This window comes from Pleurodeles waltl, chromosome 8, assembly GCF_031143425.1.
Source record: "Pleurodeles waltl isolate 20211129_DDA chromosome 8, aPleWal1.hap1.20221129, whole genome shotgun sequence".
NCBI classification, from domain to species: Eukaryota; Metazoa; Chordata; class Amphibia; order Caudata; family Salamandridae; genus Pleurodeles; species Pleurodeles waltl.
In genome coordinates, this window is record NC_090447.1 from 84,434,740 (window position 1) to 84,449,428 (window position 14,689).

Here is a 14,689-nt window from a genome sequence, read left to right on the forward strand (position 1 = left end):
AGATCAGTATTTGAAAGGGACGCTCTAAACATGCCACTTCCAAATACTGAATTGCAATTAGGAAGTCAGTAATCCTAATTTATGAAACTCTTTTAAGTTTAATTAGTGAGTCCCAGGGGTCGCAAATAGACCTACCTCATTCGTATTAATAAGATAGGTCACAATTTGTGACCCATTAGGAATCTCAGCCATCAAAGGGATGGTGACCTGCTGAGGACAGCAGTCCACCATGTCTGTGATTGCTTTTTAGTAAAGCAATCTTTCTTTTTACATGCAGGCCATCTCCTAAATGAAAACGGGATGCTTCAAAAAGAAAAAAAAATAACTTTGCAGTTTCATTTTTTAAGAGTGGGACCACTGCCTACTCTTCAAAAATATTATTACTTACATTTTCAAAGTGGAAGGGGTCCCTTGATGACCCTTTCCCTTTTGCGAATGGGTTTCCAGTGGTTTTAAACTTGTGGTAAAATATTACTCTTTTGCGACCGGAATTCCGTCACAAGAATGTTATACATACCATACCGGTTCAGTATTTGGAGGGACACCCTAAACACACCCCTTCCAAATACCGAATCGCAAATGCAAAATGCGATTCAGTAACAAGTTACCGAATTGCATTTTGCATTTTGTACATTAAAAAAGGATTCTTACAGTTGCAAATGACACAGTTCACAGAATCAGGCCTTTGTTACTGGAAAAATGCTTTGTTCATCAAGCCCTTTGTTCTTGTAGTCAATGTAGTGGTCTGGATTGATGATACTATTACAAATATAAAATAGCTTTTTCTAAACATTTTCTGATGTTCAGATTTTGAACAACATTGTCCTTCTAGTTGGTGTAGTGGACTGAAGGAAAAGTAGCTGTAACCTGTATGTTTCGCAGCTTCTCCTGTACAATATGTGAAATATATAAATGCATTATTTCATTTTTGTTGTAGCTGATGTTGTTCTCACTCCCAAGGATCCTCGATGGGTGGGTGCCTGGTGGATGGGGTTTCTCGTGGTCGCCGGTGTAGTGGGGCTTTCTGCTCTTCCCCACTTCTTCTTTCCACGAGAAATGCAAAAAGAGGTATGAATCATATATTTAGTGCATCCAAAGAGCTTAAAGTTTACCTTCTGTGCTCGAAGCTTAGCCTACATGGTAAAAGTGTAACATATATGATTGGGTTTGTTTCACAGCAAAAGAGATTGCCCTCAACATGCTGCTGGTTTGTACCAGATATCTCCCACTTGTGCTCCCTGTAATCTCACTAGAACATTCAGGTTTTATGGTTCCCCAAACGTTTTCTTTCCTTAGATGTCACATTTCCAGACTGAGAACCAAAAGCAGCCCTGGCAGAAAAATTATTTTTCTGCCTCTTTGTATTCATTCTCTCCCTCTCCTTCTCCCTCTTAATTCTCTCTCCCTCTCTTTCTTTGTCTTCTGCCATAAACTCCGAGAAGAATCGATAGAATAAATGACCAGTCGAGCCCAGATAGCCATAGATCTCCTACTGTGAATACATTAAATAGAGAGTGGATTTTGGGGCAGCCCCCATCAGCCAGGCTCATTTGTCCACTGCTTATTTGAAGAGCACTTCAGCTTTTTGTACAATCCACGGCATTCTCCAGACACAATAAGCAAACAGGTCGACAAGCGCATAGGCAGCATGCCCTGTACATCCAAGGTATGTGCATGGGCATCTGTATGCACTACTAGGTATGCTAGCTGCTTCTCTGGTCCCAATGGTAATTCCTCATTCTTAATCCTATAGACAATGTTGCAGCTGCTTCTCTGATCCCAGTCATAATTCCTCATTCTAAGTCCTCTAGACCGTGCTGCAGCTGATTTCCTGACTCCAGTGGTAATTCCTCATTCTTTGTCCTCTAGGAAGTGATGTTAGCTGTTTCTCTGGTCCAGTCAGTAATTCCTCATTCTAAGTCCTCTGATCCCAGAGGTAATTCTTCATTCTTAGTTCTCTAGGAATACTGCTAACTGCTTCTCTGATCCTAGTGGTAACTCCTCATTCTTAGTTTTCTAGGAAGTGATGCTAGCTGCTTCTCTGGTCCTGTCAGTAATTCTTCATTCTAAGTCCTGTAGACAATGTTGCAAACTGTTTCTCTGGCCCTGTCAGTAATTCCTCATTCTAAGGGGCATATTTATACTCCGTTTGCGCCGAATTTGCGTCGTTTTTTTCGACGCAAATTCGACGCAAAACTAACTCCATATTTATACATTGGCGTTAGACGCGTCTAGCGCCAAAGTTCATGGAGTTAGCGTCATTTTTTTGCGTGAACACCTTCCTTGTGTTAATGATATGCAAGGTAGGCGTTCCCGTCTTAAAAAATGACTCCGATGCTATTGCGTCGGATTTATACTCCCGGGCAAAAATGAAGCCCGGGAGCGGGCGGGTCTAAAAAACCCGCATTTGCGCCGGATTTTAGCGCCTGGGTCAGGGCAGGCGTTAAGGGACCTGTGGGCTCAGAATTAGCCCAGAGGTGCCCTCCCCTGCCCCCAGGGACCCCCCCTGCCACCCTTGCCCACCCCAGGAGGACACCCAAGGATGGAAGGACCCACCCCAGGGACATTAAGGTAAGTCCAGGTAGGTATTTTTTTTTGTGGCATAGGGGGGCCTGATTTGTGCCCCCCTACATGCCACTATGCCCAATGACCATGCCCAGGGGACAGAAGTCCCCTGGGCATGGCCATTGGGCAAGGGGGCATGACTCCTGTCTTTGCTAAGACAGGAGTCATTTCAATGGGGGATGAGCGTCGTAAAAAAATGGCGCAAATCGGGTTGAGGCGATTTTTTTGCCTCAACCTGACTTGCACCATTTGTGGACGCCCATACGCCATTTTCCCCCTACGCCGGCGCTGCCTGGTGTACGTCGTTTTTTTTAACGCACACCAGACAGCGCCGGCGGCTAACACCGGCTAACGTCATTCAATAAATACGGCGCCCGCATGGCGCTTCAGAATGGCGTTAGCCGGCGCTAATATTTTTTGGCGCAGTTTTGCGTCAAAAAGTATAAATATGGGCCTAAGTACTCTAGGCAGTGCTGCTAGCTGCATCTCTGGTCCCAGTGGTAATTCCTCATTCTAAGTCTTCTAGACAGTGCTGCTAGCAGCTTCTCTAATCCAAGTGATAATTCCTGTAGGCAATGCTTCAGCTGCTTCTCTGATCCCAGTGGTAATTCCACATATAAGTCCTCTAGACAGTGTTGCAGCTGCTTCTTTGGTCCCTGTGGTAATTCCTCATTCTAAGTCCTCTACACAATGCCGCAAGATGCTTGTTTGGTCCCATTGGTAATTCGTCATTCTAAATCCTCTGGGCAATGCTGCTAGCTGCTTCCCTGGTCCCCGTGGTAACTCCTCATCCTAAATCCTCAAGACAGTGCTGCTAACTGCTTATCTGGTCCCAGTGGTAATTTCTCATTTTTAGTCCTGTAGACCAGTGCTTGAAATGGAAAAATTAAAGTGCCGGTACTCTGTGCAGAGTACCTGCTTGTTTCCGAGAAGTGCCGGTACTCTCCAATTAAAAGTATTACGTTTTTCTTGAGATGTGCCGGTACTCCCCCTCTCAAAATAAAAAAGTGCCGGTACTCAGTACCGGACAGTACCGGCCCATTTAAAGCACTGCTGTAGACAATGCTGCAGCTGCTTCTCTGGTCCCAATGGTAATTCCTCATTCTTACTCCCCTAGACAGTGCTGCAGCTGCATCTCTGGTCCCAGTGGTAATTCCTCATTCTTAGTCCTCTAGACAGTGCTACAGCTGCTTCTCTGTTCCTATCGGTAACTCCTCGATTCTAAGTCCTCTAGGCAGTTCTGCAGCTGTGTCTCTGTTCCCAGCTGTAATTCCCATTCTTAGTCCCCCAGAGAGTGCTGCAGCTGCATCTCTGCTCATACATCCACTACACTCCAAACCTAAACACATAGGTAAACAGCTTTGTCATTTACAACACCAATAGCTCTAACTCTCACAAATGTGAGACTTATTGCACTGCAAATGCTTGTTCTCTTTGCAAATATATTGGAATCATAATGAGCATACCATACAGCATTTAGAAAAATACATTCTTTATTGATTGAACTTAGTCATTGTAAAGGCAAGGGAATGGTAACACATAGTAAGCTTTAATTACCCATCTCGGAAAAGAGTCTTGGAGCACCAGGTTTTGAGCTCTTACTTAGCAGCTCAAGCAGAGTGAGTGGACATTTTGGACCGCAAATCTGTTGATAACCTTGGTTGCCATCAGGAAGCCCCTTACTGTTCTAGATCTGATGGTTCATGAAGTTTGCATCAAGACTAGAAAAGAAACAGGGCTCAAAGAGCACTGTTTACTTTTTCGGGGTTTCTCATCCATGTCTTAAGCTGGAATCAACGCTAACAGAATCAATAAAGGACACCGTCTGCTGTCAATTTCAAAGGCCCTAAACCCCACCTTTTGAATCTACTCCTAGTAATATAGCCTGGTCTCTGACATATCTCTGGATAGTGTTACTGTTCCCACTCCCTACCAAGATCCTTATTATTTGTTTCCTGTGAAGCTCTTTCACACCTTTGTGGCCTGCTCTGTACTTTAGAAATAAAAGTTTTTAAAAAACAAAACGATAAGACCTAATGTCAATGGAAGCAGTAGAAGGGAAGACAAAAGAGGTAGGACTTTCCTTGGTGTTTCCCTTCATATCGTGCTCATGCTTCCATACTAAGAGATGTTGAATATCAACCAAGAGCATACCTATTGACAGATACTCCATAGGTGACCACATCTTTCCGACTGCACCCTATCCAATGTTCTTGATAATTGTTTCAAAACCAGCATGTGTAATGTTTTATTTACCCACATTCATTAAAAAGTAATAAGGACAAAGGCGTTTTCTTGCCAGAAGTAATCACTCATTAATGCAGGTGCTATTCCCCCAAAAATATCTAAAAGACTACAGCCATCCTGATCGCAGCCAAAGAGTTCAAGGTGGAGGACGGATTGATCCTTTGGAACTCCAAGGTGGGGAGACAAATTTACAAGATTATAATAACATGTAAATTATCCTCCAGTGAGGCCGCTTGTGACTCTAGGCAACCATTAGTGTCACTTTGCTTTCCATCAAAACTTTACATTGTGCTCTTGGGATCCTTATAAGTAGACTTGAGGACTCCTTTCTCATGGTACATTGATGTAAAGAGCTGTATTTGTAGTTCATTGTTGATGGCCCAGAATCACATTCTTCTAAATCTTTGGCCAGTCATGTATAAATGTTGTCTTGAACCATTTTAGGTCCTTGGTTCAAGCCATTCCTACTCCTAAAATACAAGACTTTACAAGAGAGTTGGACCGGATGGGTTCAGATGCTTTGTCTCATTACAATATTTATCAAACAATTCAACTGTGAGTCTGTTGCATTGGACATGAAGCCTATGGATTTTCTAATGTTGAGATTCTTTTCTTGTCTTCTCTATTCCCTCATGCTCGGTGCAAAGTCTTCTCTCCCTTTATAAACTGCTATATGTTATGTTTGTTGTTCCTTGTGTTTCAATGCTGGTTCTTGTCCCAAAGACTCAACTTTCCTGGGATAATAATAGGAGATATTGTGACATCACTCTCTGGTACTGCATTCTGAGCCGCTGATAAATAGTGTAGAGGGAACAGAGACCAACAACCTCAAAATGCAGTGCACCTGAAGTTGTTGAAAACAGAATATTTATGGACATTCACAATCCTCTGACAGAGACTGGGAACAATCCCGCTATTTGCAACCATCTAAAAAGTGAAAGATTTTCTCCAAATGCCAGAATAAAGCTAAGGGGACAAATGGCCCACTTTATCCAATAGCCTGTAAGCAAACTGTGCACTGCCATAACCCGGGCCACCATAAGAAGACTTTCATATCCTGTAAGATAATTGGAAGTCGAAGGTTAGCAGTCAGCGAACCATTCTCTAGGCCCATCCTTTGGGAATTACTCCTTCCTCTCAGATTTTAAGAATATTTGCTGTGATTCAAGTGGGGACTGAAACCCCATCCAGCTGTCAGACCACGACCTCCCTTACTGTGAGGGATTCTTCAACATCTGCTGCATTGCTGGGAACACAAGTTCTGTGCAACAAGAGTGTTTAACCCCTTCACTGCTAAGCCTTTTCCCCCAGTGCTAAGCCATTTTTGGCTATATGGAGCAGTTTGTGCTTAGGCCTCCATAACTTTTTGTCCATATAAGCCATCCACACCAAATTTACGTCCTTTTTTCCAGCATCCTGAGGATTCTAAAGGTAACCAGGGTTTGTGGATTTCCGTGGAGGGGACTAAGAAATTAGGCAAAATATAGCTAAATGTAATATTTTTGGGAATACATGGGAAAAAAGTGCTGCTAAAGAAAGTGTCTGTTTTTTTGCTGCAAATGACAACAATGAAAGGTTTGTGGTAATACAATCACTATCCTCCCAGCTATCAGGAACAGGCAGACATGATTCAGAAAACCACTTTTTTACCACAGTTTTGGCATTCTACTGGGAGATAGTCCATTTTTCCTATTTGTTGCACTTTCAACCTACTTTCACTTTGTGGTAGAATTGGGTGTGAAACCTGTTGTGGATCCTGGAAATCTATACATTTCTTAAAACTAGACAAAACTTTGAATTTGGCAGGGTTTTTTTGTGTAGAATCTTCAAGGTTTTCCCAAAGACAATAGGTGTGGAGATAAAAAGAATATTGGAAATTAGTAGGGAAAAACAGCCGTTTGTGACAATGTTTTCATTTGTAACTTTTCTCCACGATGGCCGATTTACAAAATCAAAATACCATTACATCTCCTTCTGTTTGCTGAGATATATAGCACTGATGGTCTTTCCAAGAACTCAAGGTACCCTGAGACACAAACTGAGCTGAGCCTTGCAACGGATTTTAATTGTGTTCCGGGAATACAGCAATTGTTATGGAAAAATATAACTGGTGAACAATAGATATCAAGGAACCCTACGTATTTCTAAAATGGGCACAAGGTATGGAGTTTAGAAGCAGTGATTATTTTCACATCTCTTAATTTGTGGGTACCCATACTGACATGGGAATTAAAGGGCATTTCTCTAAATGACTTCTTTCTTACACACTGTCTTACATTTGGAAGGCTGAAATGCAGAGGAATACTATTGGTAATAACACTTGCTATACTATTCTGTGTTCGCCTAAGTCTCTTGATAAAAATGGTGCCTCGTTTGTGTGGGTAAGCCTAATGCCCATGACAGGAAATCTCCCAAAACACAAGAGGGACACATCACATTTTTCCACTGAAAACTTTTTGCAATGTGCCAAGTTGTGGATTTTCAGCATTAGCTGAGCCAGCCCCTAGCGAAAGCAAGCAAAGTAAAACATTTTTTAAAGACTAGAAACCTAGCGAAAGCCCAATTGGGGTGACTTGTGTGGCTATCATTATGTTGTGTTACCCAGAATCCTTTGCAAACCTCAACTTTTGACTATAAAAAACACATTTTGCTTACATTTCTGTGATGGAAAGTTCTGGAATCTGTGGGAAGCAAAAAACATCCTTCCACCCAGTGTTTTCCTAAGTCTTATGATAAAAATGGTACCTCACTTGTGTGGTTAGGCTTAGTGTCAGAGACACAAAATGGCACAAAGCTCAATGTGGGAACATCACATTTTTCCACTGAAACCTGACACTTTTTTTTGCAATGCGCCTAGCAGTGGGTTTGGACCCTGGCTCAGCCGGCACCTAGGGAAACCTAGTAAACCTCTACATTTATGAAAGCTAGACACCTAGAGGTCCAGGATGGGGTTACTTACTTGGCTGTCACTAGGTTATGTTACCCAGAATCCTTTGCAAACCTCAAACTTTGACTAAGTAAAAAAACATTTTCCTCCCATTTCTGTGACGGAAAGTTCTGGAATCTGCAGGCAGCCACAAACTTTCTTTCACACAGCATTCCCCCAAGTCTTTTGATAAAAATGGTAACTCACTTTTGTGGGTAGGCTTATTGCCTGTGACAAGAAACAGCTCAAAATGCAACGTGGACACATCACATTTTTCCACTGAAAAGGGACCCTTTTTTTGCAATGCACCTAGCTATAGACTCTCGCTCCACCTTCAACTAGTAAAACGTAGCAAACCTATACATTTTTCAAAACTAGACACCTAGAGGAATCCAGGATGGGGTGACTTGCATGGCTCCCACTAGGTTCGATTACCTAGAACTTTGACTAAAAAACAAATTTTCATCATAGTTCTGTAATGGAAAGATCTGGAATCTATGCGTAGCCACAAACTTCTTTCCATCCAGCATTCCCCCAAGTGTTCTTATAAAAATGGTACCTCACTTGTGAGGGTAGGGTTAGTGCCCACAACAGGAAATGGTCTAAAACACAACATGGACACACTACATTTTCCCACTCAAAACTGTCCCTTTTTTGCAATGTGCCTAGCTGTAGATTTTGGGCCCTGGTTCAGTCAGCACCTAGGGAAACTAGTAAACCTATCCTTTTATTTTAAACTAGACACCCAGAGGAATCCAGGATGGGGTACCTTCCATGGCTCTCAATGGGTTGTATTACCCAGAATCCATTGTAAACATAAAACTTTGACTAAAAAACACATTTTCCTCACATTTCTGTGATGGAAAGTTCTGGAATCTGCAGGGAACTACAAAGGTTCTTCCACCCAACATTCCCCCAAGTTTCGTTATAAAAATGGTACCTCACCTGTGCAGTCAGGCTTAGTGCCCGCAACATGAAACGTCCCAAAACACAAAGTGGACACATCACATTTTAACACTGAAAACTTAACTTTTTGTTTTGCAATATGCCTAGCTGTGGAATTTGGGATCTGGCTCAGCCGGTACTTAGGGAAACGTAGCACACCTGTACATTTTTTAAAAGAAGACACGTAGAGGAATCCAGGATGGGGTGACTTGCATTGCTCTCGCTAGGTTATATTACTTAGAATCCTTTACAAACCTCAAACTTTGACAAAAACACTTTTATCCTCCCATTACTGTGATGTAAGGTTCTGGAATCTGCAAGAAGCCACACACTTCTTTCCACCTAGCATTCTCCCAAGTCTTCTGATAAAAATGGTACCTCATTTGTTTGGGTAGGCTTTGTACCCGCAACAGGAAATGGCCCAAAACGCAATGTAGACACATCACATATTTCCACTGAAAACTGATCCTTTTTTTGCTCTGCACCTAGCTGTGGATTTTGGATCCTGGTTCAGCCGACACCTAGGGAAACCTATCAAACATAAAAAAAAAATGAAAACTAGACACCTAGAGGAATCCAGGATGGGGTTACTTGCATGGCTCTCACTAAGTTGTAACACCCAGAATCCATTGTGAATCTAAAACTTTGAAGAAAAAAACGCATTTTCCTCACATTTCTGTGATGGGAAGTTCTGGAATCTGCAGGGAGCTACAAAAGACCTTCCACCCAACATTCTCCCAAGTCTTTTGATAAAAATGGTACCTCACCTGTGTGGGCAGGTTTAGTGCCCTGGACAGGAAAAGGCCCAAAATGCAATATGGACACATCACATGTTTCCACTGAAAACTGACCCTTTTTTTGGAATACTCCTAGCTGTGGATTTTGGACCCTGGCTCAGTCAGCACCTAGGTAAATATAGCAAACCTATACATTTTTTAAATCTAGACACCTAGAGGAATCCATGATGGGGTACCTTGCATGGCTCTCACTAGATTGTATCACCCAGAATTCATTGCAAACCTAAATCTTTGACTAAAAAACACATTTTCCTCACATTTCTGTGATGCAAAGTTCTGGAATCTGTAAGGAGCCACAAACATCCTTCCACCTAGCATTGCCCCAAGTCTTCTGATAAAAATGGTACCTCATTTGTGTGGGTTGGCTTAATGCCTGCAACAGTAAATGACCCAATAGGCAATGTGGACACATCACTTTTTCCACTGAAAACTGAAACGTTTTTTTAAATGTGCCTAGCTGTGGATTTTGGTCCCTGATTGAGCAGGCACCTAGGAAAACCTAGCAAACCTATACATTTTTTAAAACTAGACAGCTAGAGAAAGGCTGGATGAGGAGAGTTGCGTGTCTCTCACTAGGTTGAATTACCCAGAATCCTTTGCAAACCTCACAGTTTGACTAAAAACACATTTTCTTCTATTTCTGTGGTGGAAACTCCTAGAACCTATGGGTATCCACAAACTTCCTTCCATCCAGCATTGCCCCAAGTCTTCTGATACAAATTGTAGCTCACTTGTGTGGATAGGCTTTTTGCAGGTGACAGGAAACTGCTTAAAATGCTATGTGGACAAATCAAAATTTTCCACTGAAAGCTGACCCTTTTTTGCAATGCACCTCACTGTGGATTTTAGACACTGGCTTGGCTGACACCTAGGGAAACCTTGCAAACCTATACATGTTTGAAAACTAGACACCTAGAGGAATCCAGGATGGTGTGACTTGCATGGCTCTCACTAAGTAGTATTACCCAGAATCCTTTGCAAACCTCACACCTTGATTCACGAATGCAAATTATTACAAGAAATAACACAGTTAAAATTATAAAACTCTATGTCTGCCCATCACCACCAAAATGCCAGCCACACACATCGCCAGCCAGAAGCCAGCCAACATACACTGTTAGCTAGAAGCCAGTTGACACAAACTGCCAGCAAAATCCCCAGTTCAAACACACTGCGAGCCAAGAGTCAGTTCCCACACACTGCCAGCCAAGCACCAGTACACACACACCGCCAGTCAAGCGCCAGTCCATACATACCAGCAGGCAAGCACCAGTTCACACACACTGTCAGGCAAGCACCAGTCCACACATACATTGCCAGGCAGTGCCAGTCTACACACATTGCCAGCCATGCAGTAGTCCACACATACCCTCAGGCAAGTGCAAGCCCACACAACTACCAGCCAAATAGCAGTACACACATAGCCAGCCAAACAACAGTATACATAGATGGTCAGCTGAACTGTGATTTTTTGTATTTTTAAACAAGCCTTTTACCGGCTATCTGGGACCACAAAGGAAGCCTATCAAAAACAAAAAAGTGGCCTAGGACCTGGCCCATCTGGGGCTCATTTAATGACGAGTGCGGGAGCCCACGCTTGTTTAAAAAAAAAAAAATTTGAAATGTGGCTGATACTTCAACATAGCAATGGCTGAAGTGGGCTGACCTATTACCCCCTCAGTTTGGGTAGCCCTACGTTGTGACCCATATTCTGAGTGACGCTCAAACAGACCAATGGCTAAGTCCTGCTGATCCAAAGCTCATCTCAGTGTAGTTTGTGTACTATATTTTTTATTGATTACAGAATCTCTGGAGAAGCAGTCAAAGCTGTCTCTTGCCTAGACCTTACAAGAGATTTTACCCACATTTATCAGCTGAAAACAGAAACCCAAAACATATATATATACAGAGCTACTGGAATGATGCGATTCTTCAACCACTCATTTTCTGCATAAATATGGATTTGCCGCATTTTACACATAATCCATCATCTACTGCACAATCTTCATATGTTAAGAAAAATGCTCTTTGTGGGTCTTATAAATCAAAAGTTACTGAAAACAAAGGGACATGATTTCCAACACATTGGAAGGCCCTTCGCAAAAGTTGACTAGTCACCTTTCAGTTGCCTTTTCCTGCATTTAGTTTTTAAACAGGTACTTTTGAGATGAGATCTTTGCTTGGACAGTGTTACCATGAACAAAAATAACAAAATGATGAAGTAATACTATCACAAAATGTACTGCATTATGTTGTGTAAATTGCCTTTTCTTGATGTATATTTTAGTTGCCCCTGCCCATTATTAGGTCCTCCCCTGCTTCATAATTCAAGTGGCTCTGAATATAACCAACAAGAATATAGGTGTGTAATGCTAGAAGACAATAGTGTACACCAGGCATAAAAGATTACATCACTGGGACATTTTTTGTTCCATTTATACCTGTAATTCTCTGTCACCCTGCACTTCAGTAAGGATTCGTACATGAACCTTTGTAATTACTTCAAGAACATTCTGCCGTCTCTCTGTCACTACTGATTGATGCATTTGTATTTTTCAGGAGGCCGAGAAGGAAACAGAGGACAAACCAGGGACTGATCTGTTTAGTGAATGCAAACCTAGCCCTAAAACGTATCAACATCTTTCATTGATTGGCTTTATCAAGCGTAAGTACATATATAACAAAGGATATAGAAAGGATACGATTACATAAAAAGGTTTCTTTTTGCCAGTGTTTGTATGCACAGGTTCGGAAGTTTTCCTTTAGCAAAACGTGCATTACTGTTCAGTTCTCCTTTGCTTTTGTGAAAATGTTCTGATAATATTAATTGTATGGCGATAATGTGTGTAATTGAAGTGAAGATGCTTTGGACCCATATTCTTGCTTCTTTTCTTAAATTATTTATTTTTTAAGTTTTCAGTAAGTAACATCAACAGTAAAGGCTTGAGTGCATCATCATACAGTGGTATAACACAGAGAAGTATTGAGCCGGCGTCTTGTCACAGTATATCCATGCCAGCGTACCCCCCCAATGTACAGATCCAACCACTCCAGTGTGGTGCATCATCATGAACATTAGAGTCTGGTAGAGTCACAGCTCCAGGACCATGTACAATAGACATAATGTAGCTGGCAATACAAATATCCTGAGTAATTACGATTCATTGATGGAAAATATATAGGTTCTAGTACTTTGTTGAGGTACCTATAGAGCAATATGCTGTCCAGTGGTGTTACCTTAGCTATCACTTGTGTCCCTCTTTAGGGTCGACCCTCCAAAACTGTTGGTTCCTTTTGTAATAAATAGATTGTCAGTGAGTCCCAGATATCATGTGGTCTAGAGGCGGGAGAAGCAAGCCAGCATCTACAGATAATTGTGTTTTGCAATAAATGAGTTAATCTAACAATTTTTTGAATTTAAGCACTCTCTCTCAGCTTCAGGCAACTCTGCATTTGGCCAGAAGTGGGGCCAATGCAACATATCATCTGTGAAGTGATTCCATCTGTTCAGTGTGACCTAATATGGCAAAAAAAAGGCAAAAGATGGCCCACCATGAGTTCAAGGAACTTTGAAATGTCCGCCCAATAGGACTGTATTGGGCCACAGGACCATGTGAGGTGTATGAAATCTGCTCTTATCATGCCGCACCTATTGCAGTGATCATTGCGATTAAGTCAGTAATGATGTAGCTTGACTGGAATGTAGTAGATATGATGTCGAAATGTATAGCGTAGTATATGGAGTCTGCTGCTAGAGACTATCTTACAAGTTTGGATGCAGCAGTAAAGCCATTGTGCATCTGTAAATTCCATTTTCAAATCTGCGTCCCACTGCCCCCTCGCGCTAAGCGCAGCACCTGTAGCCTGAAGTTGAGCTGCTTGATACAGTTGGGAAACCAGATGGCTGGGTGTCTCCATTTGAAGCAGAACATGTAGTGTCTCAAAGGAGGGGGGCTCGAGTGGGAAATCAGGTGTAACTTGTATTATGTTTCAATCTTATATAAAAAAACATATCTAGTGGCGTGGGAGTCCCCCCTCAGAAAATATTTCTTGGGTTTTAAATTTTCTCTACCTATAGTGATCACCTCAGTGAGTCATACCTCGAGTCTGTAGAGCTTGTCTGCAGGAGGCCTCATGCATGACAGGGAGCAATGGATTAAGTTTGTGGCCCAGATCGTGCCATGATTGTGAGGTGACCGCTACAGTGGAGTCTGCAAGTGTGGTGGAAGCCACCAAGGATCCCAGGTATGCAGACGGGGGACAGGAGCCATGTAGCCATGTTGAAAGGCTAGGTGTGGCAGTAACGGTGTAGGGCCATACCATTGTATTGCATGGTGAGCCTGTGCACATAAATAATAAAACTCCAGGTCTGGGGCTTCAAATCCCCCTTTGGAAAATAGGAGTGTGAAGATGTCCCAGTTGAAACGAAGTTGCTTACCCCCCAATGCTAGCCATATTAATTGGGTCTGAGTACCTAAAAGAACCTCTGTTTTAATGGAGTAGGGATGTTTAGAAAGAGATATAAAAATTTAGGTAAGATGACCATTTTCGTTGGTGAGATGTGACCAGCCAGTGACAGGGGTAGGGACATCCAGCGATTAATGTTACCTGTGACGGTGTTTAGTACCACCCCATAATTTGCTCTAAATACCTCCTTTTTGTCCCTCAAAATGACTACCCCCAAATAGCAGAGATCAGATTGAAACTATTTCAATGGAAAATCAGGAGTGAATAATTGTATGTTTGCTGTGAGGGGGAACAATTGGCATGTTTCCCAGTTGATCTGCACTCCTGAAAGGTTGCAAAAGTGGACAAATTCCATAAGTACTCCATTTAGGCTGGTCTGTGCGTCTCGTAGGTACAGAGTGATATCATCTGCATACAGAGAGATTAGTATGTGTCTGGATGGATGGCGGAGGGCATATGCCCGATGGCATTGTCTCAGTTTGGTAGCCAAGGGCTCCACCTCTAAAGCAGATAATAGTGGTGACAGTGGGAAGCCCTATCGCGTGCCTCTAGAGATGTGTATCGGGGTTAAAATTAAGCCATTTGCTTTGACTCCTCCTACCAGGCAATTACATAGCAGAGCTATCCATTCAAGAAGAATTGGGGAAGCCCATACGGCAAAGAATCATCATTAGGAAGTCCTATTCTAATGGATCAAATGCGTTAGTAGCATCTAAAAAGACCTCTACTGCAGCAAGGTCCG

General features: G+C 42.3%; 1 protein-coding gene across 1 annotated transcript in view; it reads left to right on the forward strand.

Moving 5' to 3' along the window:
• The window catches only part of LOC138249740 (solute carrier organic anion transporter family member 2B1-like), a 464,484-nt gene that overhangs the window by 255,583 nt on the left and 194,212 nt on the right, over nucleotides 1-14,689 (forward strand). Inside the window, exons 7-8 of the mRNA XM_069203799.1 lie at nucleotides 938-1,068; nucleotides 12,040-12,145. Of these exons, the coding sequence (XP_069059900.1) occupies nucleotides 938-1,068; nucleotides 12,040-12,145 (237 nt within the window). The remainder of the gene's footprint in view (nucleotides 1-937; nucleotides 1,069-12,039; nucleotides 12,146-14,689) is intronic.